At 41.2% G+C, this 24,767-nt stretch overlaps 1 protein-coding gene and 1 long non-coding RNA gene across 3 annotated transcripts; one reads left to right on the top strand and one right to left on the bottom strand.

The window, feature by feature from the left end:
* Positions 1 to 471: 471 nt before the first annotated feature.
* LOC306647624 lies at positions 472 to 2,476 on the bottom strand. Its single transcript, XR_013760140.1, has 2 exons — positions 2,222 to 2,476; positions 472 to 752 (listed from the first exon to the last, which is right to left on the bottom strand). It is a non-coding gene; the product is annotated as an uncharacterized lncRNA (long non-coding RNA).
* Positions 2,477 to 2,659: 183 nt separating this feature from the next.
* On the top strand, positions 2,660 to 20,385 carry TP53INP1 (tumor protein p53 inducible nuclear protein 1). 2 transcript variants are annotated; one of them, XM_079117084.1, is made up of 5 exons: positions 2,660 to 2,841; positions 9,952 to 10,212; positions 11,006 to 11,363; positions 13,915 to 13,952; positions 15,573 to 15,714. In XM_079117084.1, exons 2-4 carry the CDS (start codon positions 10,101 to 10,103, stop codon positions 13,934 to 13,936), a joined length of 492 nt encoding a protein of 163 aa, XP_078973210.1. In that variant the 5' UTR covers positions 2,660 to 2,841; positions 9,952 to 10,100; the 3' UTR covers positions 13,937 to 13,952; positions 15,573 to 15,714. The 2 variants fall into 2 exon arrangements, with proteins under 2 accessions (XP_078973210.1, XP_078973209.1); XM_079117083.1 differs by lacking the exon at positions 13,915 to 13,952 and having other exon boundaries at positions 2,663 to 2,841; positions 15,573 to 20,385.
* The last annotated feature ends 4,382 nt before the right edge of the window (positions 20,386 to 24,767 follow it).

The raw sequence follows: 24,767 nt of genomic DNA, 5'->3' as shown, positions 1-24,767 counted from the left end.
ATAAGATTTTTTTTCTTTGCAGTGCTGGGGATCGAACCCAGGGCGTCTCACATATACCAAGCAAGTGCTTCACCTCTGAACTAAACCCCCCACCCAATACATTGTTTTTCAAATCACAAAAACTATACTGTGTGGAGTTTAGAGGTGGTAGATCTGTGATGGGCCTTTCTAATATTTTAGCTTTGTGTTTTGGTTATCTATTGCTATTTTTAAAAAAATAAGGGCTGGGGTTGTAGCTCAGGCGTAGAGCACTTGCCTAGCACATGTGAGGCACTGGCTTCAATTCTCAGCACCACATAAAAATAAATAAAATAAAGGTACTGATCCATCTACAATTGAAAATATTTTTTAAAAATATTCTAAAGGTTGGAGACGTAGCTCACTAGTATAGTTCTTGCCTAGCATGCTTGAGGCCCTGAGCAACACAAACAACAAACAAAATACAATAAAAAATCCTCCAACATTTAGTGCTCTAAGACAATAATAATGTTTACTCCATATATGATGTTTTGGCAGGACTCAGTGGGGATGCCTTACTTCCACTTGCTTCATGTGGTGTCTGCTGAAGCTGAACTTCCTGGAGGGCTTTTACACTCATGTCTGGTACCTCAGCTGAGATAGACTGGACAGCTAGGGGCTGGTCAAACATCTCTCTCTCTCTCTCTCTCTCTCTTACCATGTGGCCTCTCCACATGTTAGCTTGGGCTTCTTCACAGCATGATGGTGTCTCCTTCCATGGTGACTGGCTTTCCCTAGAATACAAAGCAGAAGCTGTCAGTTTTCCTTAGTGTCCAGGCATGGAAGTATCAGAACATTATTTCTACCACATTCTATTAATCAAAGCAGTAGCTAGGACAGCCCAGCTTCAAGGGGAGGGTAACTATTCTACTTTGTGGCAAAGGAGAGATTGTGGTGGCCATCTTTGGGAACATCATCTACCTCACATTGTTTTCTCTGTCATAACATGGTATTAGTATGCTTTCACATGTTGCCTTTAAATGAAATAAAACTTATTGACATGAAAAAAGATAGAACTTTTTGACTTTTAAAAAATTAGACCCTTGCTGGGTGCATGGCACATGCCTATAGGCCCAGCAACTCAGGAGACTGAGGCAGAAGGATCACAAGTTCAAGGTCATCCTCAGCAACTTAGCAAGACCCTGTCTCAAAATAAAAAATAAAAAGAACTGGGGGTGTAACTCAGTGGTAAAGTGTCCCTGGGTTCAATCCCCAGCACTGAAAAAAAAAAAAAAAAAAAAAAAAGGCCCTAATAATTGTTATCATACTTTGGCTCTGAATAGAAAGATGGTTTCTTCATGGACTCCTAAGGAGACTCCTAACATAGCACTGAATTTGAGAGAAAATATTAAGATGAACCTGATTTGCCAAAATCTAAAACCCAGTCCACCTTCAATTCTGTGAGACTATCCAGTCCACAAACGACAGTCTTCTAACTTATAAGGTCAGATGACCATCATATTTTAATCATAATTTCCTTCAGACAATTCCCTGAACTTTAATTTATATATTCTTTAAAACAAGTATTATTGGAAATGAACTGACTACAGGATCCTTGTGAGGGTCAGAGTGTGAAAATCTTTCTACTGTAATGTATGGTAGACAGACCTCTCAATGGTTGCTATACATTTCACTTGGGTCAAAGGTCTACATCTCTATTCATGCAGGATCCAGAGAACTGCCAGGCATCAACGTTGACTCCTCTGCCAGACAATTAATCTACCTGTATGTGCACGGAGTTTTGGTGTGTAAAGTATTTTTTAAGTCACTGTCTCACTTTCTCACTATAAATAGTCTGGTGAGTAGGTAGGCTGCACAGGCCCCGTGTGACTATCCACAGTTTGCAGGTATGTGAGCAGAAGAGAGGCCATAAACTATTTGGGCCACATGAGAGCTTAGCTGCATAGCCTGGAAAAGAAGCAGCTCGCCTAACTCTGCTTCACCCAGGGTTGTTCTTTTCTGCTGGAAGAGAGGGCCCTGTGGTTCCTGTTCTCTGCCTTCAGGCCTGGGCTGATGGCATGTTTGCCTGGCTTCTGCCCTGTCCATAGGCAGGATCCTAGGGGCAAGTTCAGTCAGCTCCCCGTGTGTTAACACAGCATATCTTAAAAAGATTGTGTGGGCTGGCACCCTCTATCCGGCTCCGACTTCCTTACCAGGAATGCCCAGAGCGGGTTTGCCTTGGGCACGGTGTCTACAGGCTTACCCTACACGGGACGGAATGGGATCTTGGAGTCACTCTCGGCCACCTAAACTTTCCTCTTAGAGGATAGAACTGTTCCACGTTCCCAGTGCCCCCAAGAACTCGTGACACCCGGTCTTGCCGCTCTTCCTCGCACTCCTTCCTGCTCTCCTTCCCGCAGCGCCAGTGCGGGGGCCCCGGCCCGACGCCCCTACTCGCCCGGGGCAGCACGCTCGACTCCCGGCTTTGTTGCCCGGGCTTGTTCCTGAGTCGGGAGCGTTGCGGGCTCCGCGCCAGGTCACGTGCGTTGGTGACAACCTCTCGCAGGGCGGCCCCGGGGCTCCCGCGCCGCCGATTGGTGGGGCCCAGCCTGGCGCGGCCCTGGGGCGGGGCGACCGGGCCCGACGGCGGGCGGAGCGGGCGATCAGCTGTTCCAAGCGCTGCACAACAACAAAAGGACCTGGACGGGCCGGCGGCGTCCAGGGCAGCAACAGGAGGGCTGGAGCCGGCCCCGCGCCCGCCACCCCGGACCCGAGCGAGGCGCAGCCCGGCCCCGCCGCAGCTACCTCAGCAGCCCCGCAGCGCGCCCGCCCCGCCGAGCCGCGGAGCCTCGGCGCCGCACCCCCGCTGCAGCTCGGGCCCACGTAAGTGCGGGCGGGGCCGGGGCCGGGGCCGCGGCGTCGCCGGCGGGGCCCCGGGCCCGGCGGAGCCCGCCGCGCGCCCTGTCCTCGGGGGGGCCGGCTCTCGCTCCCCGGCTCGCCGCCGCCCGCGCCTGGCTGGCGCTCAGCCGGCCCCCGCGGCCCGGGGTGCGGACTCGGGCCGGACCGAGCCCCGGCGCTGGGCGGCGGTTGGGTGTTCGGTTTCTGCCTCCTCCCCCGAGCGTGGCCTGTTTTTTTGGCCGCGGCAGGACCTCCCCCTCTTTCTCCTCCTCCTCACCCTCTTCCACTCCTCCTCCGGCGCTCGGCCGTTGGATGGGCTCGCCCGCTCGGGGCTTGGCGTCGGGGCTCCACGCCGCCCGGACGCGTCGCTCCGAGGCAGCGGCGTGTGCACTCGCGGCCCCGCGCTCCGCCGCCTCCCCGCGCTGCGCTCCTGCCCCTCTGCCTGCCTTCCCAGCAGAGGGTCGCGCACCGGAGCGCAGCACCAGGAAACCTGCTCCGTTAGCCGGGACCCGCCCCTGCCTGAGTGTCCGCCTGTCGGCGACCTGTTCCCTGACCCGACCTGAGCTGACGCACCACGGTTTGAAGTTGCACCTGTGGAAAGAGGACATTCTTCCCCGTCATTTAAAGCCTAATCATTTTGATCACTGGTACTTAGAATGTGCCATCTACTAAGCTGAGGGCTTAAATACATTGTCCCAGATGGTCCTCACCATAACCCTATGAAGCAGGCCTGTCTTATTTATAGATAGGAGACCCAAGGCACAGAGAGATTCAGTAATTTAAGGGCCACACAGCCCATTAAAAGAAAATGATGTTCACTGTTTCAAAGTTGCAGATGAATTGACGTGGAAATTCTAGGTTTGATCATATTTCTGAGCACATCTGCTCAGTAGGTTAATTCCAGTTTAGAGTAGATTAAGGAGGAGCCCCTTTCCATCTGTAGCTCTGAAGGACTTGGGCGTCCCTGGCTAAAAGAGTCTTTTCTCAATGCAAAGTAGTACTGAGAAAAAAGGGAGAGGGTGTGATCCTAGGGTCATTAAACAGAGATCATAAGACCGCCCCCAAGAACCTGAAATCACTTGCTTGGTAAATGAAATCCGTTTTTCTTTTGTAGGTGGAAAAAGTACTGGGAAGCTTTTGATTTTAGGTTGCAACCACTATTATTCTGAACTGGCAGCATAATTTTCAAAGGTCCCTGCCTGAAACCAGGACATAATTTCTGTGACCAGGTCTCTTTTGTTTTCTCATCCTATCTTTTGTTCTTTTCTGCCCCCTTGTATGTTTTTCTTAGGCATGGCTCCGCTTTTAAAATTCAAGGTTAACATCCCACTGTTGCCTTTTCCCACTGCTCAGCTTTGAGGGAAGATAGCAGTGGCTCCCTAGGGGCTTAACCTGCAGTGTAAACTAGGGGACCAGACTGAGGAGATGTGGAAGGAACAAAGACAACTTTCTTGGCTTGGTTATTTCTGCAGATCGATTTTTTTTTTTTTAATTACTTGAATCAACATCTTTATTTTTCGAAACTAGTGGTAGAATACTTTTGAGGCTGCTTTTCAAGGAAGGTGTGTTTAGCCATCTGATATTTCAAAGCTGTCAAGGAGCCACAGCTACACTCATCAAAGTTGTGGTTGTTTTTTGTGTTTTTTTTTTTTTTTAAGTTTGAAAATGTTGCTTTTTTGGTGCCGCCTACTGGCAGCCAAAATCAACTGAAAAGTGCTGTTCTCCAAAGTTCATAGAACAGAGCTGTGGCTAGGTGGAGCCTAAGAGATCATGTGCAGAGAAAAAGAAGTGAAATCAAAGGGACTCCTGCTCTAATGCTGCCTCCACCTGTGACTGGCTCTGTCGCTTTTGAGCAAATTAATTTCTGAGCTTCAATTACCTCATCAGTAAAATGGGACAAGTACCTCAAGTCCCTGTCACACATAAGTATTTTATAAGTTGTAGCTCTAATTATTGTGTAGACAGTTTATAGATAAAACAGGCCCAAAGCCAGCCCACATTCTCACAGCTGGCTTGGAATGAACTCGTAGTTAATAGTTACAAATGCCCTGCTATGTGCCAGGCACTGTTCTGAGTGTTACACACCTAATCCTCACATTGGCACCGAGAAGTAGGTAATATAACTATCATCCTATGTTAAGGATGTTTTATCTGTGAACTGTCTATATAATAATTAGAGCTACAATTTGTAGAACACTTATCAGTGTGACAGGGACTTGAGGTATTTGTCCCATCAAGAGGTTACTAAATATCCTGAATTCACTTTGGTTACAGCACAGAGCCAAAATTTCTAAGGAAGCAGGCTACCTCTGGAGTTGACCTTTACTTACTTCTTGTGTATTACCTGCCTCAAAAATGAGAAGATAAGTTATACTCACAAGGTCTTCCAACCAAGTAAATGCATTCGAAGTTCTCAAACTGAATGGTCTTATCCATAAATATTGAACTCAGCTCCCAGAAGAACTTTTCTACTAGTATGATAATATGAAGAACACCAATGATAAAATGCTAAGTAACAAAGCAAGATACAAAATTGTGCATTCACTAGGCTACAACTATGATAAAAAGAAACCTTGTAGAAGAAAAAGATCAGAATACACCAACATGCTAACAACAATTGCAACAAGACAATGGAATGATTACTAACTTGCTTTCTCAACATTCTAATGTGACTTTGCTTATTTTATAATGAAAAAATATAATTTATTTTTAAAAGGGAAGGGGTGGAGGTATTTTGAGCCAGGCAGGCCAGGGACTGAAACAGCCTTCTAATGCTTGGGCCTGGACACTTTGTTTCTTTTCTCCACTGAGGTCTTGTTGGGCTGAGGCTGTTTCCAGCTTAGACCTTGCAGGTGCCTCAAAGACATGTTGCCCCACCCAGCCTTCTTTACACCTACCTCTTTGCTAAATTCAGGAGTTGTAAATGTGTCTTCTAGAATTTATGCTCTTCTGGAACTTTCCTTTTAGTTTTATCATTGTCCTAGAATTGTGAATATCAAATAGTCAGTGACTGTGTCGGGTGGAGAAAAGTCTAAAGCACTACTTTGCTTTTGAGCTCCAAATAGACCCAGCCCCCTCTGAGAGCCTCCACCCCTGTATAAGAGCCAAGGTCAAGAGAAGGAGTGACTATGCAGGGTCTCCGGTCATCATCGGTGGGAGGATAGGCCCTTAAGGAGATTTTCCTGAAACAGCACTTACAATAGAAATTACAACATGAGCCACATATATTTTAAACTTTCTAGTAGCCATGTTGAAAAAGGAAAAAGAAACATGAAATTAATTTTGTTAATAGTTTATTTAACCTAATATGTCCAATATTTATTATTTTGACAGGTAATCAAGGTAAAAATCATTAAGGAGCTGTTTTACTTTATTTGGTTCTAAGTCTTTCAAATGCACTGCACTGTATACTTCATACACAACATATCAATTCAGATGCAAAATTCTCATTGGAAATACTTGATGTGTATTTAGATATCTGAAGTTTACAGTTGACCCTAATTGTTCCAAACATACTTACTTGAAAGTTTTCCAAAGTTTGACTCAAATATCAAGTTTTAAATTTAAGTGGATTTAAATGAAAAATTCTGTGCCTCAACTACACTAGTCACATTTCATGTATTTGTTCACCTTATGTGCCTGGAGGCCACCTCACTGGACAGTTTTAATGTATGAGGGTCTATCCAGAAGCTCCTTGTCCTTTGCGACACCCACAGAAAACAGGACTGAAGGAATTGCGCTCTGTATAGTTAGACCAGTCTCACTGCTTTGCTGAGCTCGAAGCTTGTGGGGATCTCCATTAGGCAACCTGATGCTGTCTGCCCATTTTTCCAACAATGACCCTAAGACTCTGAAGAGCCAAATTGTATAATTCCACCCACCTGTGTTAGAGCCAGAGCTGCTGCTGGTACCCAGGCCAGTGCTCCTACTCTTCCCCTGAGACTCCATTTTGGGTCCTTTCAAACAGGACCCAGCAGGTATATGTCAAGTAAATACCAGCAGTGACTCGAGGCAAATGAAGCTCTTCCCTCCCTCACCTGACTGGGCTTCTGCACTCTGCCCACCTCAGGTTTGATGTCCTTGAAGACATGGGACACCTGGAGGCATAAAAAAAATCACTGGCCTGTGCTGCTCCTCAGGAGCTGCTCCGGCAGAGCTGTACGTGTTCCAGGTACAAGGCAGTTTCCACTCCATGGGTTTGGAGGTGTAGCCAGAGGGGTACTTTGTACTTAGGAACTCTGCAGCTGCCCCAGCAATGTTTTCCATTTTCTGCCCTGTAGTTGCTACTAATCTGGCCTGGGCCCCAGAACCTTGCCCTCAGGCAGCATCACAAGTGGAGGACAAGGCACTCATTCAGGACTAGCAAGGGTCCCCCCTATAGGGTGCACCCTCCTCACCCAGCAGCTCCAGCTACTTAGCTGATACAGACTCAGAATCCAGTACTGTGTTCTCAGGAATTATTAGAAAATGTCTTTTTTCCTCCTAGCTTACATGTTCAAAAGTATTCATTTATATCAGAACTGGGATTGGCTCATCTTTGGGGACGAAACGATCATATCATAGTAGGTCATGCAAACTACACAGCCCACTTTAAAAAAATTTCTTTTTTTTTTTTAGTTGTAGATGGACATCTTTATTTTATTTATCTTTATGTGATGCTGAGGATCGAACCCAGTGTATCACATGTGCTAGGCAAGCGCTCTACCACTGAGCTACACCCCCAGCCTCCAAAGCCCACTATTAATGTCTTATATGGACCATACAGCTGAATTTAAGTTCTCAAGCTAGAGCTCCCAATTTTCATGATTTGGCCATGTTGCTTTCCAGAAGATTTCAGGAAGACTGATTATGCAAGTAATACTTCCTGTTTACCCTCTTTTAATTAATGACTGAGGATGATGAATTGTGACCACAGAGTGTCCTAATGTCTTTTATTTGAACTGTTTTACCTTTGTAGTTGTGTGGGAAACAACTGGAACAGTCTCGTTTATACACAAGGAATCAAACTCAGCAAGAGTCTCTTCAGCTACATCTCTCAACTACTTTCATAGCTGAAGATGATGATTTTGAAAGTGAAATGTCAAGAGTCTGATGTTATTCAAAGCTGATTCTTGCAATAAAAACTGATTAGTGAGGTTCTTTTCACCATCCCTGGGCAATCTCATCCATTCTTAGGATTTCTATCATCCCCTTTGTGTTGAAAAATCCCAGATCTGTTCCCCCAGCTAAGACCATACTCCTGAACTCCAGTGTCCCGTACTCAGCTGCCAACTAGACATCTCCAGATGCATCATCATGCAGACTCCCCAAATGCAGCGTGTCCACAATGCCCAACCTGTTTCTTCTGCAATACTGGTCCCCCTAAATGTGCCACTATCCCTTAGTTAGCCAAGGCAGAAATCTAGTCTTCCTGTCTCCCTCTACCCTCTTAACTTCCACCTTAAAAAGCCTTGCAGGATCTGGTTCCTGCTTAGCCCCCAGACAGCTCTCATCACCTTCCATCTGGATCTCGAACCACATTCTTACTTATCTACTTTCTTCCATAGTGTTCCTTGTCATCCTCACTTCCTTCCTGGTCTTGGCTGCCACACGGTTAAAGCCATTTACTGCAGGAGTACACTCAGAACAATCTGAGGGCTGTTCAGTATTCTTCATGCATGACTTCATCCCACCAGGTCATGTCACCTGCTGTGGGAGGGCCTCGTTCACTGCCATCTCCCCTGTGCTCAGTATGTGCCTGATACCTAAGAGGTGCCCAGTAAATATTTATAGACTAATAGTTGACCTAGACAGAAATCTTTGTGCCAAGTATATGTGTACCAAACACATTGCCTGCATTAACCCAGTTAACAAGAGTAAGATGAGGGAGACTGTTTAGAAGGTGGTTTTGGCAAAGTCCTGGGGAGACAAGTTGGCTTCAACTAGGATGAGAGTGATGAAGGGCTGTGGGTAGATTTGAGCTACCTGTGCGGCCAGAGTGCACAGGGTTTGCTGGTAGTTTGAGAGCTGGGTGGGCAGGAGGCAGCAGAAGGAGTGAAGGGTAGCTGCTTGGCTCTCTGCCTCAGTGACTGCTGGGGCTACTTCTGCTTACTGAGAAGGTGTCAGAGGGCAGTGTTGATGAATAAGTAGGGGATTAAAAACTCTTGATATGTGAGCAGTTTAATATGCTATCTAGTAAGCAGGTGAAAATGGATAAATAAATCTGAAACTCTGTGATAAGATCAAGCAAACTGGATTTTCTCATTTAGAATTCACTAGAACTCCCTGAAGTAAGAACTCTTCACACCTGAAGTCGCATAACTTCCTAAATCTCGGTCGGCAGAGCGCCAGGGTCCAAACCCCCAGCTGAGCTGCTCCATAGGGAAGGGTGTCTCCAGCTCCACTTGCTGCCCCGCTCAGTTTTCTACAGTGTAAATTTCTCCATGCCAGATACAGGGATTATCTTAGAGGCCGAAGTGTGCAATGCTTATAGATTTTAAATGTAGTCAGTTATGCTTAAAATCATAGACAAGAATTATGGAATGGAAGGGAAACAGAGCCAGGGAAAACTGGGGCCTGGCACAGTAGTGGTCACCAGGCACAGTTGCTGTGTTCACTGGAAGACTTCTGGGCATTGGAGCCTCATATAACAAGACTCTTCATATGTAGTTTTTGCTTATATCAGAGAGGAACTACTGTATGAAGTAAAGGGTGTGTGTGTGTGTGTGTGTGTGTGTTGGCAATGCTAGGAATTTAACCCTAGGCCTCATGCATACTTGGCAAGAGCTCTACTACTGGGCTATACCGCTAGCCCTGTAGTTTGAAATATATTTTTCAAATTCATTCTTTATAAAAGCATAGGTGTGAGAAAAACAACTCCTGCCTTTTTATTTTGCATTTTAAGATGTGTGTAGATTGCATTTGGATACTCAATTCATGATGTTTTATAAATAAGAGATATTGCATGTCTCAGGTTTGACTCCTGCAGGAAGAGACTAGCTGTAGAATGTAGGCTAAAGTGAGCGCTTTCATCTGAGGATATGTGTACTCTTGTAAAATGTACATGTGTAAATATATGCTGATTTGGAATAACCTCCTCTTTCTGTTTTATTTTAGGAATGATGACTTTTCTTGCTTCTCACCTAAGCTGAATAAGCACCCTGTGCACTTTAATCTCCTGTCTGTGCTGTTGGGTTAACTGAAGATAGAATTTTGAAATCTCAGCTATAAATACACCCAGCCAAAGTCTCAATCTTGCCTTAATAATGTTCCAGAGGCTGAATAAAATGTTTGTGGGTGAAGTCAATACTTCTTCCAACCAAGAACCAGAATTTAGCGAGAAAGAAGATGATGAATGGATTCTTGTTGATTTCATTGGTGAGATATACTCAAGGTTTAATCTTCACAGCAAAAGTAAACTCTCACATGTCATTTTTTGCATAAGTAAACTAGTAACTGATGATTTTTAAGCCTTAAAAGTGAGTAAACAAGGCCAGGCACAGTGGCACATGCCTGTAATCCCAGCAGCTTGGGAGACTAAAGCAGGAGAATCAGGAGTTCAAAGCCAACCTCAGCAAAAGTGAGGTGCTAAGCAACTCAGACTCTGTCTTTATATAAAATACAAAATAGGGCTGGCGCTCAGTGGTTGAGTGTCCCTGAGTTCAATCCCTGGTATCCAAAAAAGAAAAAAAAAAAAAAAAAAGTATAAACAAACATTTTCTAAAGAAAAAAAATTCAGCAAACATTTTGGGCCAGATGATCAGTCAGTAAAATTGATTGATGTCAGGCTTTCCAGTTTTGTAACTTGTACAGCCTGATCCAATCAGAGGCCCTTTAATAGGAAAACCTCATATTAGACAAGCAGTAACCTTTATGGCTTATTATATGTTTATTTGGGGGAATAGAAACAGTCCTAAAACCATTCCTGCAAAGCCAGTGTAATATTCCCCCATTCCCCAACATATAGTACTGGGAAATTATTTTACAACATTGTGAATAAATATATATTATTTTGTTTCTGAACTAAATAAAGGGAGGAGTGTAATCATCAGCTAACAGTCTTGTCTCTCCTTTTTCTGTGCTGTGACTTTGATGGGTGGCTCCACCGTGACTGCTCACTGTGATGATCATCCTCCCATGGATGTCAACTGCAATGTGGACTGCTATCTAGATACTTGCACTGGTTTCTCAGCAGAGGAAGAAGAAGAAGAAGACATCAGTGAAGAATCACCTACAGAGCACCCTTCAGTTTTTTCCTGTTTACCTGCATCTCTGGAATGCTTGGCTGATACAAGTGATTCCTGTTTCCTCCAGTTTGAGTCCTGTCCAATGGAGGAGAGCTGGTTTATCACCCCTCCCCCATGTTTTACTGCAGGTGGATTAACCACTATCAAGGTGGAAACAAGTCCTATGGAAAACCTTCTCATCGAACATCCCAGCATGTCTGTCTATGCTGTGCATAACTCCTGCCCTGGGCTCAGTGAGGCCAGCTGTGGGACTGATGAATTTCACAACCCAAGTAGTCCCAGGTATGTTGCAAGAAGTTTATTCTCTGCAGGTAGTCGGCTGAGCATGTGTTTTCTTTATTTCTGCTACAATTCAAAGCTAAGTTTTTAGGAGATGCAAAAGTAATTCTGTTAGAGATTTATGAAGGCATGTGCATAGTGCACAGGTGATAAGTGGTATGAAAATACATTTTAGATTTTTTGGAAAGTGTTAGCATGGTTACAGTTAAGTAATAGCTCTCATTTATAAAATTGTTTTATAAAATTCTACTGAAGGAAAATAAAAGACTGGCATTTCTGCCAAGTATCTTAGAATATAATTCGGGCACACTATAAACTGGATCATCTAAAGTATCAAATTTGGCTAGAACAGTGTGTCTTAACACACTTAACAGTATGTCTTATGTCTTACTTTTTTCTACATATTCCTCACTAGGCCACATTAAATGGTGCTTAAACTTGAAAACCTAAAAAATCTTAAACATGAAATAAAAAAAGACTTTTACCAAAATATTTGTTCAAAGACTTATCTTCAACCTTACAGAGGCAAAAATTTCACACCGAAATGATGGTTGGTTGTTTTATGGGGGTCCAAGTGGTCTTAAGTGCTCTGTCTGAATTTCAGATGGGTAGAGAGGGCCTGGTAAATTCAGGCAGGGTACCCAGTGAATGAAGATGATGATGTTCCAAAACAAACTTCCAGATATTCCATGGCTTTTATACAGAGAACATATCCAAGGAATATATCTGAGATTGCCCCCACCCACTAAAATAATGCCCCATCACCATGTTAATTATTAGCCCAGTCCAGCTAGTTCATTATGCATTTCAGTAACATGTTCCTAGTGACATTAAAGCATTTTGGGGATGTTGGCATCAACTTAATTCCTTCTTTTAGGTCAAAGGTCCAGATGAATTTGGATACTTCAAAGCAATTCACTGTCATCCAAAGGGCCTCTTTCTAGATTGTCCAGGCCCTGACTCCACCAAGAAGATCATTGTGTATATATTCTGTTTCCTGTTTGCCAGACATATACAAGGCCCAGGAAACTCTTAACTTTACCGAAGTTTGCTGCCCTATCAAGTCTCAATATTGTAATGATCTTTTGTGAGGTTAAACATATTTCATTTTGCTTGTACCAAAATGAAAAAATAATGTGCTTATGTAGTTAAATTATGCAGGTTGTAGACTGGGTAAGATCCTTGGAGGGAGATGTCCATCTAACTGACACTTGTTTAGCCTCATATTTGTGTCAAGAGGTGCTTCAGGCATTCCAACAAAAATTCAAAACTTTTGAAGGTGATATTGATTTAGTTGCTTTGTAGTTGTTTTAATTTCTTCGAGTCTTAAAAATTCTTCCCTCCTAATTCCAATCTTTAAGAAATTTTACTCAGAAATTTAGCATGATTAATACTTTAAACTTACTGGCATTTGTATATTTACTTTTCATTTTTTAAAAGTACATGTATATGTCTTTAGTGAGCAGCTTTGTAAAATAACATACTATTATAGAAATACAGGAAATGCAAATATGTGAACATTTAAAATTTGAAATGACATTCTCATGATCCAAAGGTGAATATATACCCTAAGGTAGATCCTTCCAGGTTGTTTTTTCTATATGTGACCATACCTACATAATCATATACTTGCTTTTACCCCAAATGGGACCAGGCTATATATACTGTTTAAAACCTGCTTGTTTAGACAGTGATCACCATTTTGCTTCAGTAAATTTTTACACTACTACCCAAATTGTACTGACATTTTCTTTTTTCAAGTTTTTCCAAACAAGTATCCAATCCAGGATCATGTACTGTATCTGGTTATAATGTATTTGTGGTTTTGATGCAGTGAAAATGTTTTTCTCTTGTTTTATATTTTGCATTCATGTTAGATAGAATAGTTAAATAGTATTTTTCCATAAATTATCAAAAGAATGTACCAAACTTTATATGAATTCTTTTTATACTAGGAAAATCCTGTAAATTATTATAGTTTTATAATAGTAACTAAATTTTTTTAACATTCATATTTTTGGATTTGAAATTCTAAGGCGCACTGCATCCAGATAGAATGTGATGTTATGAAAATTAGGAGGCTAAAGGAGTAGTAAACATCCATGTTTTCTAGGGATGAAAGATAGAACTCAGTGGTAGGGCATTTGCCTCTCATGCGTGAGACCCTGGGTTCTGTCCCCAGCATCACAAAACGACAATAATGACGATGACAAAAATCTGTGTTTTCTAAGCAGGCAATAAACCATATGTCTTTCAAAAGTTAAATTGCTACCATTCTGTCTGTCCTCAGGGATATTACCATAAAGCACGTAAAAGTAAGGTGCTTTATAATTATAATGAGCTTTGGCATGTGCATTTTATTGCATTTTAGCCTTTATACATATTGTTTGTGAAAGTTTATGAGCTATTATAATCTTAAGTAATATATGTACTTTTAATAACCTATAGTAAATCAGTTTTAATAAAGAAAAGTTGACCACGTCCTAACAGTAAAATTAAAATAGCATTTTAAATCTTACTAGTGATTTAATAGTTCACCATTTAACATTTGTAGGGCCAGGAAAAGCTGCTTATAAGACTCACGGGCGCAGAGTAAGTATACTTACCTTTGAGACTGTGTGATCTCTGTTACTAGTTTGCATAGGGAGGCTAGGTACTCAGATCCCACCTTTTATGAACCACTTCTTCATATTAACTCCTGTTAGTTTCTATTTCATGTGTGATGCTGGGAATGAACCCAGCGCCTTGGACAAGCTGGGCAAGTGCTCCACCGAGCTGAACACCCAGCCCTCTCTCAGTTTCTTAATGAAACCTGTTTTAATTCGAATTTAAATATATGCACAGGTGTGTTAAAAGTGTTTTCCAGCAAAGCATGTAACCGCTCTTCCTGTGTAAAATAACCCTTAACTATTTTAAAACTTGGACTAGATGCTTAGCTCAGTGGTAGAGCACATGGGCAGCATAAGGATGGCCCTGGGTTTGATCCCCAGCGCTACAAAAAAATAGAAACTTAAAACCCTTCAGGTTGTATATTAATATAGTCTAGACCAATTCTACTTGATTCTCTTTTAATATAGAGGACACACAATAACTATAGTGGTGTGTAGCCATATTTTGAGATGATGAGATCTTGCAACCTCAACATGTAAATGCCATTCCAAAATGTGCCCTGTCATAATATAAGTAAAACTTGGGAGTTGTCGTCTATATAAGCAGTGGCTTCTTATTAGAAAATGTTGTCAGTAGAATTTCCTTATGCATATACTTCCATGACATGTGGGCTTAAAACATACTTCCTAGAATATTTTATTTGTAGACAGAAAGCACGTGAATGTGCTCTTGGCACAGTTCATTCTGATCAATGAAATTTGGGAATTAAAATATTTTCCTGCCAGGCACAGTGGCACACACCTATGAATCCCTATGACTCAGGAAACTGAGGCAGGAGGATCACAAGTTTGAACCCAGCCTCAGTAACTTAGCGAGACCCTGCAAAATCAAAAATAAAAAGATCTGGGGATGCAGCTCAGTGGTACAGGGTCCCTGGGTTCAATTCCCAGTACCAAAGAAAAAAAATTTTTTTCCTTTTAAGATTATGGTGAGGGCTGGGGATATAGCTCAGTTGGCAGAGTGCTTGCCTCATGTGCACAAGGCCTGGGTTCAATCCCCAGCACCACAAAACACATTTTGGTGACTGCCCCGCACAGTGTGGCACACATCTGTAACTCTAGCTGCTCAGGAGGCTGAAGCAGGAGGATCACAAATTCAAGGCCAGCATAGGCAACCAAAGTTAAAACAAAATTTAGAAAGGGTTGGGGAGGTAGCTCATGGTGGAACACCCTTACGTTAATCCCAAGTACTGTGGAAAAAAATAATAATGGTAAGAAAAAAAGTAGGTACTTCCAAAAAAAAGTTGGCAAATGCAGAAATTCAAAAAGTGTTAGTTCCCCTCCTAGAAAAACTTGATTTAATTCAAAGTATAAAACATATACAGTCTACTTCATCTGTGAACTGTACAACATATTTCTATTAAAAGTTGGCTTCTCCTTTCTACCACTGTCAGTGTTCACAAAACATAAACTTGTCTGTCAGCCATGAGATGCTCATCCAACCACAAACAAACTAATGTGTCCAACTGAATTGCAAAGTGTCTTTTTGAGTTTTCTTAATCACATACTTTGTTTTTCAAGGCATCCTACTTTTCTGTTTCAGAGTGGAAGCCCAGAGTGAGGTGGGGCAGCACATCCACTGCTATGTCGCAGCTCTTGCTGCTCATACAACTTTTCTGGAACAACCCAAGAGCTTTCGCCCTTCTCAGTGGATAAAAGAACATGGTGAAAGGCAGTCTCTGAACAGAAATAGTCTTCGTCGCCAAAATCTTACCAGGGATTGCCACTCCCGGCAAGTCAGGCACAGTGGCTGGGTGGTTCATCAGCCCTGCCCACGTCAGTACAATTACTAAGAATTTCAAGTTTTGCTGGTTGGCTTCTCTTGGTCTGTGCATCTGTGTGGGGATGTACGTATATGTACAATGAAAATGCTGTCTCCATAGCCAGTCGATGACCAATCACATAGTTTATGGGTGTATTTAGACACTATCTTAAAAACCAGATTTCTATGCCGTGTATCACATAATGCCTTGCTCCTAACATTTACTTTTTTGTAAACTTTTTCAAAATATTTTTGGAAATATGTCAATACATTTACAGTGTTTGGTGTTTGGGGATGTCTTTAAATCTATTAAGGTGTACACAAGTTAGTCGGCGTTTTAAAGACATTTCTTCCCCCAAATACAAGAATAGGCATCTTTCAATTTTCATTTTATTTTGTATTACTTAATCTTTTGAGTAAGCAAAAATTTATTCTCAGGGTCAGCCATACACTTTATTGACCAGTACTTGATAATCTTTTCTGTATATAATGAATACATTTTTACACACTAACATGAGCATTAACAGGTGATAGTTGCCATGGATATAATGGAATTATGGCTGGACTTTCTTTTGAAAGAAAACTTGATATTTTCTGTATGTGATTTTCTTTTTTCCAGATTAGTCATGCAGTTCATCGTGGAATTCAGGTACATTAAGCTTTAGTAAACAGTCATTCAGTAATTCCGATGGGACTACGTGATGTGGTACAGATCAGGTGTCATGGACAAAAGCACTTGTCTCATGTGCAGAGGGAAGAAATTAGACCTGTGAAATTATATTTGAAAAAACTCATGTCTGTAAGTAACCCATTAGTCCATATTTAAGTTGTTTGGATTCTTTCCTGTGAGCTCTGCCCACTCTCCTCCTTATAGCAGCTGTAAATTCAGATGTAGTTGTCCAGACACTTGAGTGACTTTTCATACTTCTCTCTCCCCACAAGAAAAGTGATGGACTTCTTATTTCTAGAAACAGTGAAAACCTCTGATGTGGAACTTGTCCTGCCAAGGGACAAGCAAGGGTGAGGGGGGACTTCTGGTGACGTCTTCCTCGCACCTGTGAGAAGAGTGACAGGTGGCTTCCTTGAGTTTTCATTTTTTGTTTTCAGGCAAAATCTTGAACCACTTTGGCCCCTATTTCCTCCACAACAGGAGAGTAATAACATTCACCCCCTCACAGGGTTGTTGTGAGGATCGCACACTGATGGGAAACGGGGCTGTCTACGACTGGACCTCGTGTGAACTTCCAAGGGCCTTTCTACTGAATCTAGTGATGGAGGGCTGTCGCAGTTTTCTGCCACAATTGTTCTTCACGGTGTTGGTGCTAATGAGGCCAGGGCGCAGGGTTCAGCTCACATGAAGGCCAGTTAACTTGACTCTTTCTGCACCTCTAGCCAGTTGCTTCATTTCTCACCACTGTGATGGCTTCTGCGGAGCTGTCCCCGCCCTCACTGCGGACTTCCTCTGAATTAACTTAAACGCATTCACATCTGAAAGCTCATGCTCCTGACAGAAGAGTAGCACTGCCTGCATAATCAAACAGCTTGTTTGTCCATCTCCTCAATCCTAAGTAAATGAGCACATGTCTATGAAATGTTCTCAAGGAAAAGGCAGCATAATAGTCCTGTGAAGTATTAATTGTCACTAACGCTGTAGCAGCTTGATGTAGGGAACCCTGGGAGACTTTCAGGAAGAGCTGTGCTCTTTCTGACTAGACTGGGGAATTAGAGTTGAAAGAGGTCAAATATGTGGTTAGTTGGTGGTTTAGATTGTTCTTCCACTGGCTGTAATGAAGTGCCAGATGTCTCCTTAGAACAAGAGTCTAAATCCCCCTCTTTCTTTATTCGTTTTCTATGGACTTCCCCTTTTATTTATTTGTTTTCTATTTAGGGGCCAAGTCTGTAAAGTTTTGTCAAACTGAGAAGTTATTTGTTACTATTCGTGTTTACCAGAGTTGGGAGAGATTTCATGAAGGTGTGTATGTGTTACACCACGTCTGTTCTAGGGCCTCACATTGGTAACTTGAAAACAGACCAGCAAGGTGTCTTTTGGATCTAAGCTTCTGCCTTCAGGGCCTCTTTTGTACATTGCATGCAAGTTGTTAGTACCTCACAAGCTACAGAAGTTCAGCCATGAGAATTTGTTAGGCAGCATGAACAGATTTGTATATAAATTTCAATAGACTTTTTTTTTTAAACTACTTTTTATTTCAGACTTCTTGATACCTTAAATACATTTACATCTCTATCAGTTATTGACTTTTTGTTTGCCTTATCTGGGCCTTGTTTTTTTATGGTTTATACTTGGAAAACAAAAAAATTCAGTCGCTGTTTTTTTTTTTGTTTGTTTGTTTTTTGTTTTTTTCCTCAGAATTAGGATTACCTTACCACCTGTAGTAGAATACTGTGGTTTCATGGCAGTATCTAAGATTTCTGTCTAAAATTGGCACATGTAAAAATTGAAGAAAATGGCTACATAATTCAGCTGAAGTTTTTGGTCGTGAGATGTTTAAGAGGCATTGACCATGTGTAAGACACAAGGCCAATAACAGAATGTTGACTTGTTACGTATTCTTTGTCACATGGCCAAAATGCATTTTGTGAGTTGATTGCTATTTTTGCTGTTGTGATTATTAGTGGTTTACAATGCACATTTGTGCATATTACTTAAAAATTCAGGCAGTGAGAAATAAGACCCCTCTGAATTTAGGAGCTCTGTTTCTAAACTGATAACATAGAATGTTACTTGGAAAAAGTCTGGAATATGTGGTGCACACAGGCAGTGCTTCATGAATAGATTTCTGACCTTTTACAATGCACCACATTCATCAAAGTTTATGTTTTCATTAATAAAATATTTTATAATGTATACCCTATGTTTATTACTTTTTCTGCCTCAGCTAATCGAATTACGTTCTGCACTGTAAGTTGAAGATTAGCTATCCATTATTTATCTTCTGTAGCAATGCTTTATGTGGCTGGGTGGGTGGGGAATTTTTTGCAGAAAATGCAACGTGATTGGATTTTAGACTTCCCATTGCAGGGAGCTCCCCGCAACACACAGACATTAGTTTCCTGTATATTTTTCCAATTCCCATGCAAATTGTTCCTGTTTACATACCTTCTCTGTTCTGTCAGTTCTTTGATTCCAGCAAGAAGATGGTTTACTTAAAACTTGAGAGGGCCATTCAGCATTGCCTGTTGTTCTTGCTTCTCAAATCTGTATAGTAGACTGGTTTCTTAATGCTAGTGTGTTGAAATTTGAATTACATTGCTCTCTCTTCTTCTTCCTTAAGGAAATGTGTTTTCTTTTTTATATTCTTAAAAAAAGAGCAAGGAAGGACATCTTCATGGTTCTCATCTTCTTTGAGTTGGAAACAAAAAATGAAGGAATCCAACTAGAAGATAGACATCTGCATTTAAATAGATTAGTGAGAAAAGTTTGCAAGTATTAGTTTCTGTTTTAGAATCAGTTAAGAGACTGCTCCTTGTACTGGGAGATACTAGTATGTTTGTCACGTTACCTTGAAAGCATCTTTTGTTTTATAAGGCCCACAAATGCTAGTTTAGCTCTTTTAAAGAGGGGTTCCTATCATGGATAGTTTCGCAGCCATCTGCCATGCTGATGTATTGTAAATGACATCCCTATCTACTTATTTTAAAGCTTAAAATTTTATATAAAATGCTTTATTTAGAAAACTTACATAATAAAATGGTGTCAGCCTTGCCACGTAGCAATTTCACTTGAAATCTGACACCGATTAAAGAGGTTCAAATGGAGAAAGGGGTACCTGCAAGGTACAGATCAGGAGAACTTTTCTTTGTAACAGTGTCCTTTATGTGGAAAGAGAAGTTCCTATTCCGAAGAAGGCAGCTTATGTGGATAATGTTTGTATATTGTTGAGAATTTTCCTTATGACATTTTTAAAAAATGTGTAATTGTTAAATGCCCAGTTTTGCTCTGTGTTTGCCTGAAGTTCTAGTTTTCTAGGTGGACTTGTGTAAAAACCAAACCAGCACTTGGGGAGGTTGGTGTGTATTCAGGCTTGCAGTGTGTGAGTGGTTTTGTTTCCCTTTTGGTTGTTTCCTCCAGAGGTTTTGAACTTTAATTAATAATTCTGTGTGTTATTTTTTAAAAAGTGGCTTTATGTTTTTCTCAAGTAAAACGGTGAACACATTTGCTTTTCAAGGGCAGGGCATAAGTTACGGAAACTGAAAAGTGTTGTAGATTGTACTATGTGCCTTCTTAATGTATTCCTGGACACACCTTTTTTTTCATCAACTTGAAAACTCAAAAGGGACATTTGGTTAGGTTATATCCTATAGACATCAATCTATGCATAAATGGCAGCTTGTTTTCTTGAGCCACTGTCTAAATTTTTTTTGTTTTTAATGGAAATTTTTTATACTGATTGGTTCATAGATGGTCAGTTTTATACAGAGTGAACAATACAGCACTTTGCCAAAAATAAGTGTAGCATTGCTTAAACATTGTGTATTAACACCAGTACTTTGTAATCGGGTTCAGTGGTGCATTTTGCACTGCCCGGAGTTATGGTTTTTATTCTGTCAGTAAATAAAATGTCCTTTAACGTCACACTTGTCAGATTGTTTTATTTTAATCTTTATGATCATCAGTCTTGAAGGTAGGTACAACTAATTTAAAATACTTGCTGTTTAGTTCTGCTTTTTAATATGTACTTTAAATACTTTTTTAAAAGCTTGTATAAAATTAGTATATGAATGAATAATCATTTATGTGAACAGGAATTAGAGTGTGAATAATCCCCCAACCAGTATATTTTCATGCAATCAATCTACATTTTAAAAAAAATACAAATATATGAGGTTGAAGCTGTAATAAAAGCCTTCCAGTTTAGAAAAGTCCAGAAACAGATGGATTCTCAGACCTTTAAAGAAGAACTATTGCCATTCCTTCTCAAATTACTTTGTAAAACAGAAAGGTAGGGAATATTCCCAAATTCATTCTGTGAAGCCAGCACCACCCCAATACCAAAACCAGATAAAGACACATCAAGTAAAAGAAAACTGCAGACCAATATCTCTGATGAGCATAGGTGCAAAAATCCTTAGTAAAACATTAGCAAACCATATTCAGAAACACATTTAAGAAGATTGTACACCATGGTCAAGTTGGATTTATCCCAGGAATGCAAGGTTGGTTCAGCATACACAAATCAATAAATATCATTTGTCACATAAATAGACAAAAAGGGAAAAATATCAACATAATTGTCACAACAGATGCAGAAAAAGCCTTCATCAATTATAGCACCCATTTATGTTAAAAACACTGAATGAACTAGGGATTGAAGGAGCTTACCCCAACATTGTAATGGCTGTAGATGACAAACCCAAAGCCAACATCATACTGAATGGGGAAAAGCATTTCTAAAATCAGGAGCAAGGCAAGGATGTCCACTCTCGCCACTTCTATTTGATGTAGTACTCGAAACTAGCCAGAGCAATCAGGCAAGGGAAGGAAATTAAAGAGATACAAATAGGAAAGGAGTAAGTCAAACTGTTTGCTGATGACATGATTCTGTACTTAGAAGATCCAAAAGACTTCTAGAGCTGACAAATTCAGCAAAGTAGCAGGATACAAGGTAAACACAAAAATCAATAGCTTTCCTATACTCCAATAATGGCTCCATTGAGAAAGAGATCAGAAAAACAATTTCATTCTCAAAGGCCTAAAAAAAAAACTCTACAATGAAAATTATTGAACACTGAAGAAAGCAGTTGGAGATCTTAAAAAATGGAAAGACCTTTCCATATCCTTGGATAGGCAGAATTAATATTGTCAAAATGGCCACATTACCAAAAGCAATGTACAGATTCAGTGCAATTACCATCAAACTGATGATATTCTTCACGGAACTAGAAAAGTTCTAAAAATTACGTGGAAGAATAAAATACCCAGAATAGCCAGAGCAATAGTGAGCAATAAAAGTAATGCTAGAGGTGTCACAGTACCTGACCTTAATCTATCCTACAGAGCTTTAATAACAAAAGTAGCGTGGTGCTGGCATAAAAAGACAAGTGGAATAGAAGACAGACAAATCCAGATAGACACAGGTGTAAATCCTTTACAAAGGGGCCTGTTTTAGTCAGCTTTTTCACCACTGTGACCAAAAGACCTGACAAGAACAATTGTAGAGGAGGAAAAGTTTATTTGGGTTTCACAGTTTCAGAGGTCTCTCTGGGCTAGAGGTGAGGGCAGTACATCATGGTGGAAGGGACTGGTGGAGGAAAGCAGAGAGATCTCTCTCACAAGGACAAAATATATGCCCCAAGGCAACCCCCCAATGACCCACCTCCTCCAACCACACACTACCTGCCTTCCGTTACGGCCAAGTTGATCCCTGTCAGGGGACTAATGCACTGATGAGGTTAAGGCTGTCATAACCCAATCATTGAACTTATAAACTTTCTTGAATTGTCTCACACCTGAGCTTTTGGAGGACACCTCATACCTACACTATAGCAGTGCCACAAACCTACATGGGAGAAAAGTTAGCCTTTTGGACAAATGAACATCCATATGTAGAATGAAACTAGATCCCTATCTCCCACCCTGCACAAAAAACTCAAAAGCGGATCAAAGATGTAGGAATTAGACCAAAAACATTTCAACTGCTAGAAGAAAGCACAGGGATAGCACTCCAACATACCGATAAGGCGCCAACCTTCTTAATAAGACTCCAAAGTTCAAGAAATAAAACTAAGCATAAGATGGCATCGAGTTAGCAAGCTTCTTCACAGCAAAGGAAATGAGTGTGAAGACAGCCTTCAGAATGGGGGGAAATCTTTGCCATTTCCTCTTTAGACATGGGATTAACATCCAGAATATGTAAGAAAAACAACCCAATCAAGAAATGGACAGGTGCTCTAAGCAGACATTTCTCAAAAGAGGAAATAAAAATGGCAACTAATATATGAAAATATATTCAACATCCTTAGCAATCACGGAAATGTAAATCAAAACTACACCGAGCTGGGCACAGTGGCACACACCTGCAATCTCAGTGACTTGGGAGGCTGAGGCAGGAGGTTCACAAGTTTGTGCCCAGCCTCAGCAACTTAGTAAGGCTCTAAACAACTTAGGGAAATCCTGTATCAAAAATAAAAAGCCTGGGGATATAGTCCAGTGATAGAGTGCCCCTGGGTTCAGCCCTCAGTGCCAAAACAAACAAACAAACTACACTGAGATTTTACTGCAGTTAGAATGACAATCATAAAAAATACAAATAACAATGCTATCAAGGATGTGGGGGGAAAGGTACACTTATACAATGATGGTGCACTGCAAATTAGTACAAGCACTTTGGAAAGAAGTATGGAGAGTCTTTGAAAGACTAGGAATGGAACCACAATATGACCCACGTACCCCACTCCTCAGTATTTATCCAAAAGAAACTAAAATCAGCATATTATGATGATACAGGCACATCAATATTTATAGCGACACAATTCATAATAGCCAAGTTGTGGAACCAGTCTAGGTGCATGTCAACAGATGAAAAGATAAAGAAAATATGGTATAAATACACAACAGAGTTTTACTCAACTATAAAGAAAAATGAAATTTGTATTTTGCTGGCAAATGGACAGAACTGGAGATGATGTCATGCTAGATGAATTAAGCCCGACTCAGAAAGTCAAGGGTAGTATACTTTCTCTCACATCCAGATGTGGGTGTGTGTCTGTGTGTGTGTGTGTGTGTGTGTGTGAGAGAGAGAGAGAGAGAGAGAGAGAGAGAGAGAGAGAGAGAGAGAAACTAAAAAGGGGGAAGGTGAAGGGAGGCATGGAATTTGAAAATAGAAGGGAATGAATTCTATATTTGACCAATGGAGTAGAGGAAGGGGATCAGGAGGGAGGAGGGGAGGGCAAGGGGAAGTACTGGGGAATGAAATCTACCAAATTATGTCCATGTACAAATACCACAGTGAATCCTACACACACACGCACACAAAATAGAGGATAACAATAGGGGATCAGTAGAGTAGAACTTGTGGATCAGGGAAAAGGAAAAGGAAGATATTGGGGAATGAGATTAAACAAATTATGTGCATGCACAAATATGGCACCATGAATTCCACTGTTATGTACAATTACAATGCAGTGATAATGTAAATATAAAATCAAATAAAAATATAGAATTCAATACTATTTCTTAGCCTTGTTAGTTTGGGGAATTCTCAATGAATTTTCTTCCAGATGAAAGCAGACACAATCTAACAAACATTACGGCAGTGTGGCCTTCCCTACGTAACTAATGCACCCTGTTGAGGGACTCTGGTTTGAACTGAGCAGTAAACATGTCAGAATACTTGAACAGGAAGCCCAGAGAATAACTCCCACGTGAAGCAATCCGTGGGGAAGATCAACACTCCACAGCTAGAGCCCATCACAACGCAGATCTTTATCTCTGAATCCCTCTGCTGGGATGAAAAGATGATGGGGAGTGGTAAGGACTCTCCATTGCCTGCTCGGCTAACTTCCAATCGTCCGGCGATCTGCGTTTCTCCTCTTGAGCAGCCTCAGGTCTGCAAGAGGAAGATCACACACTTGTGGGTGGGAGCAGGGGCCATGAAACACGGAGGGGGCGCATGCCCAGGAGGCCAGTTTGGCAGACCATCTGTGTGCAACTGGTCAACTCTATGTAATTCCCCTTTTCTGTTCTCTTCAACACTCCCAAACAAAATATTTATCAAACTTTAATATGCATACAAACCACCTGGGGGATCTTATTAAAAATGTATACAATGAATTGAAATGCAGTCTGAAAATTTAAAAAATTTTTAAATTAAAAAAAAAAATGCAGATTCACATCGAGTAGGTTTGCTGTTGGGCCAGAGAGATTCTGCAGTCCTCACAGGTTAGCTCCCAGGTGATGCCCACGCTCTAGCTCACAGGACATACTGTGAACAGCAAAGCCCTAACTAACGGTTCTCA

This window comes from Sciurus vulgaris, assembly GCF_902686455.1.
Source record: "Sciurus vulgaris genome assembly, chromosome: 1".
Taxonomy (NCBI): domain Eukaryota; kingdom Metazoa; phylum Chordata; class Mammalia; order Rodentia; family Sciuridae; genus Sciurus; species Sciurus vulgaris.
This window is presented reverse-complemented; position numbering and strand designations above follow the sequence as displayed.

Coding starts and splice junctions, on each gene's coding strand:
- TP53INP1 (XM_079117083.1), top strand. CDS start 10,101: ATGTTCCAGAGGCTGAATAAAATGTTTGTGGGTGAAGTCAATACTTCT. Junction 10,213..11,005: donor GATTCTTGTTGATTTCATTG/GTGAGATATACT, acceptor ACTGCTATCTAG/ATACTTGCACTGGTTTCTCA. Junction 11,364..15,572: donor CACAACCCAAGTAGTCCCAG/GTATGTTGCAAG, acceptor TTTCTGTTTCAG/AGTGGAAGCCCAGAGTGAGG.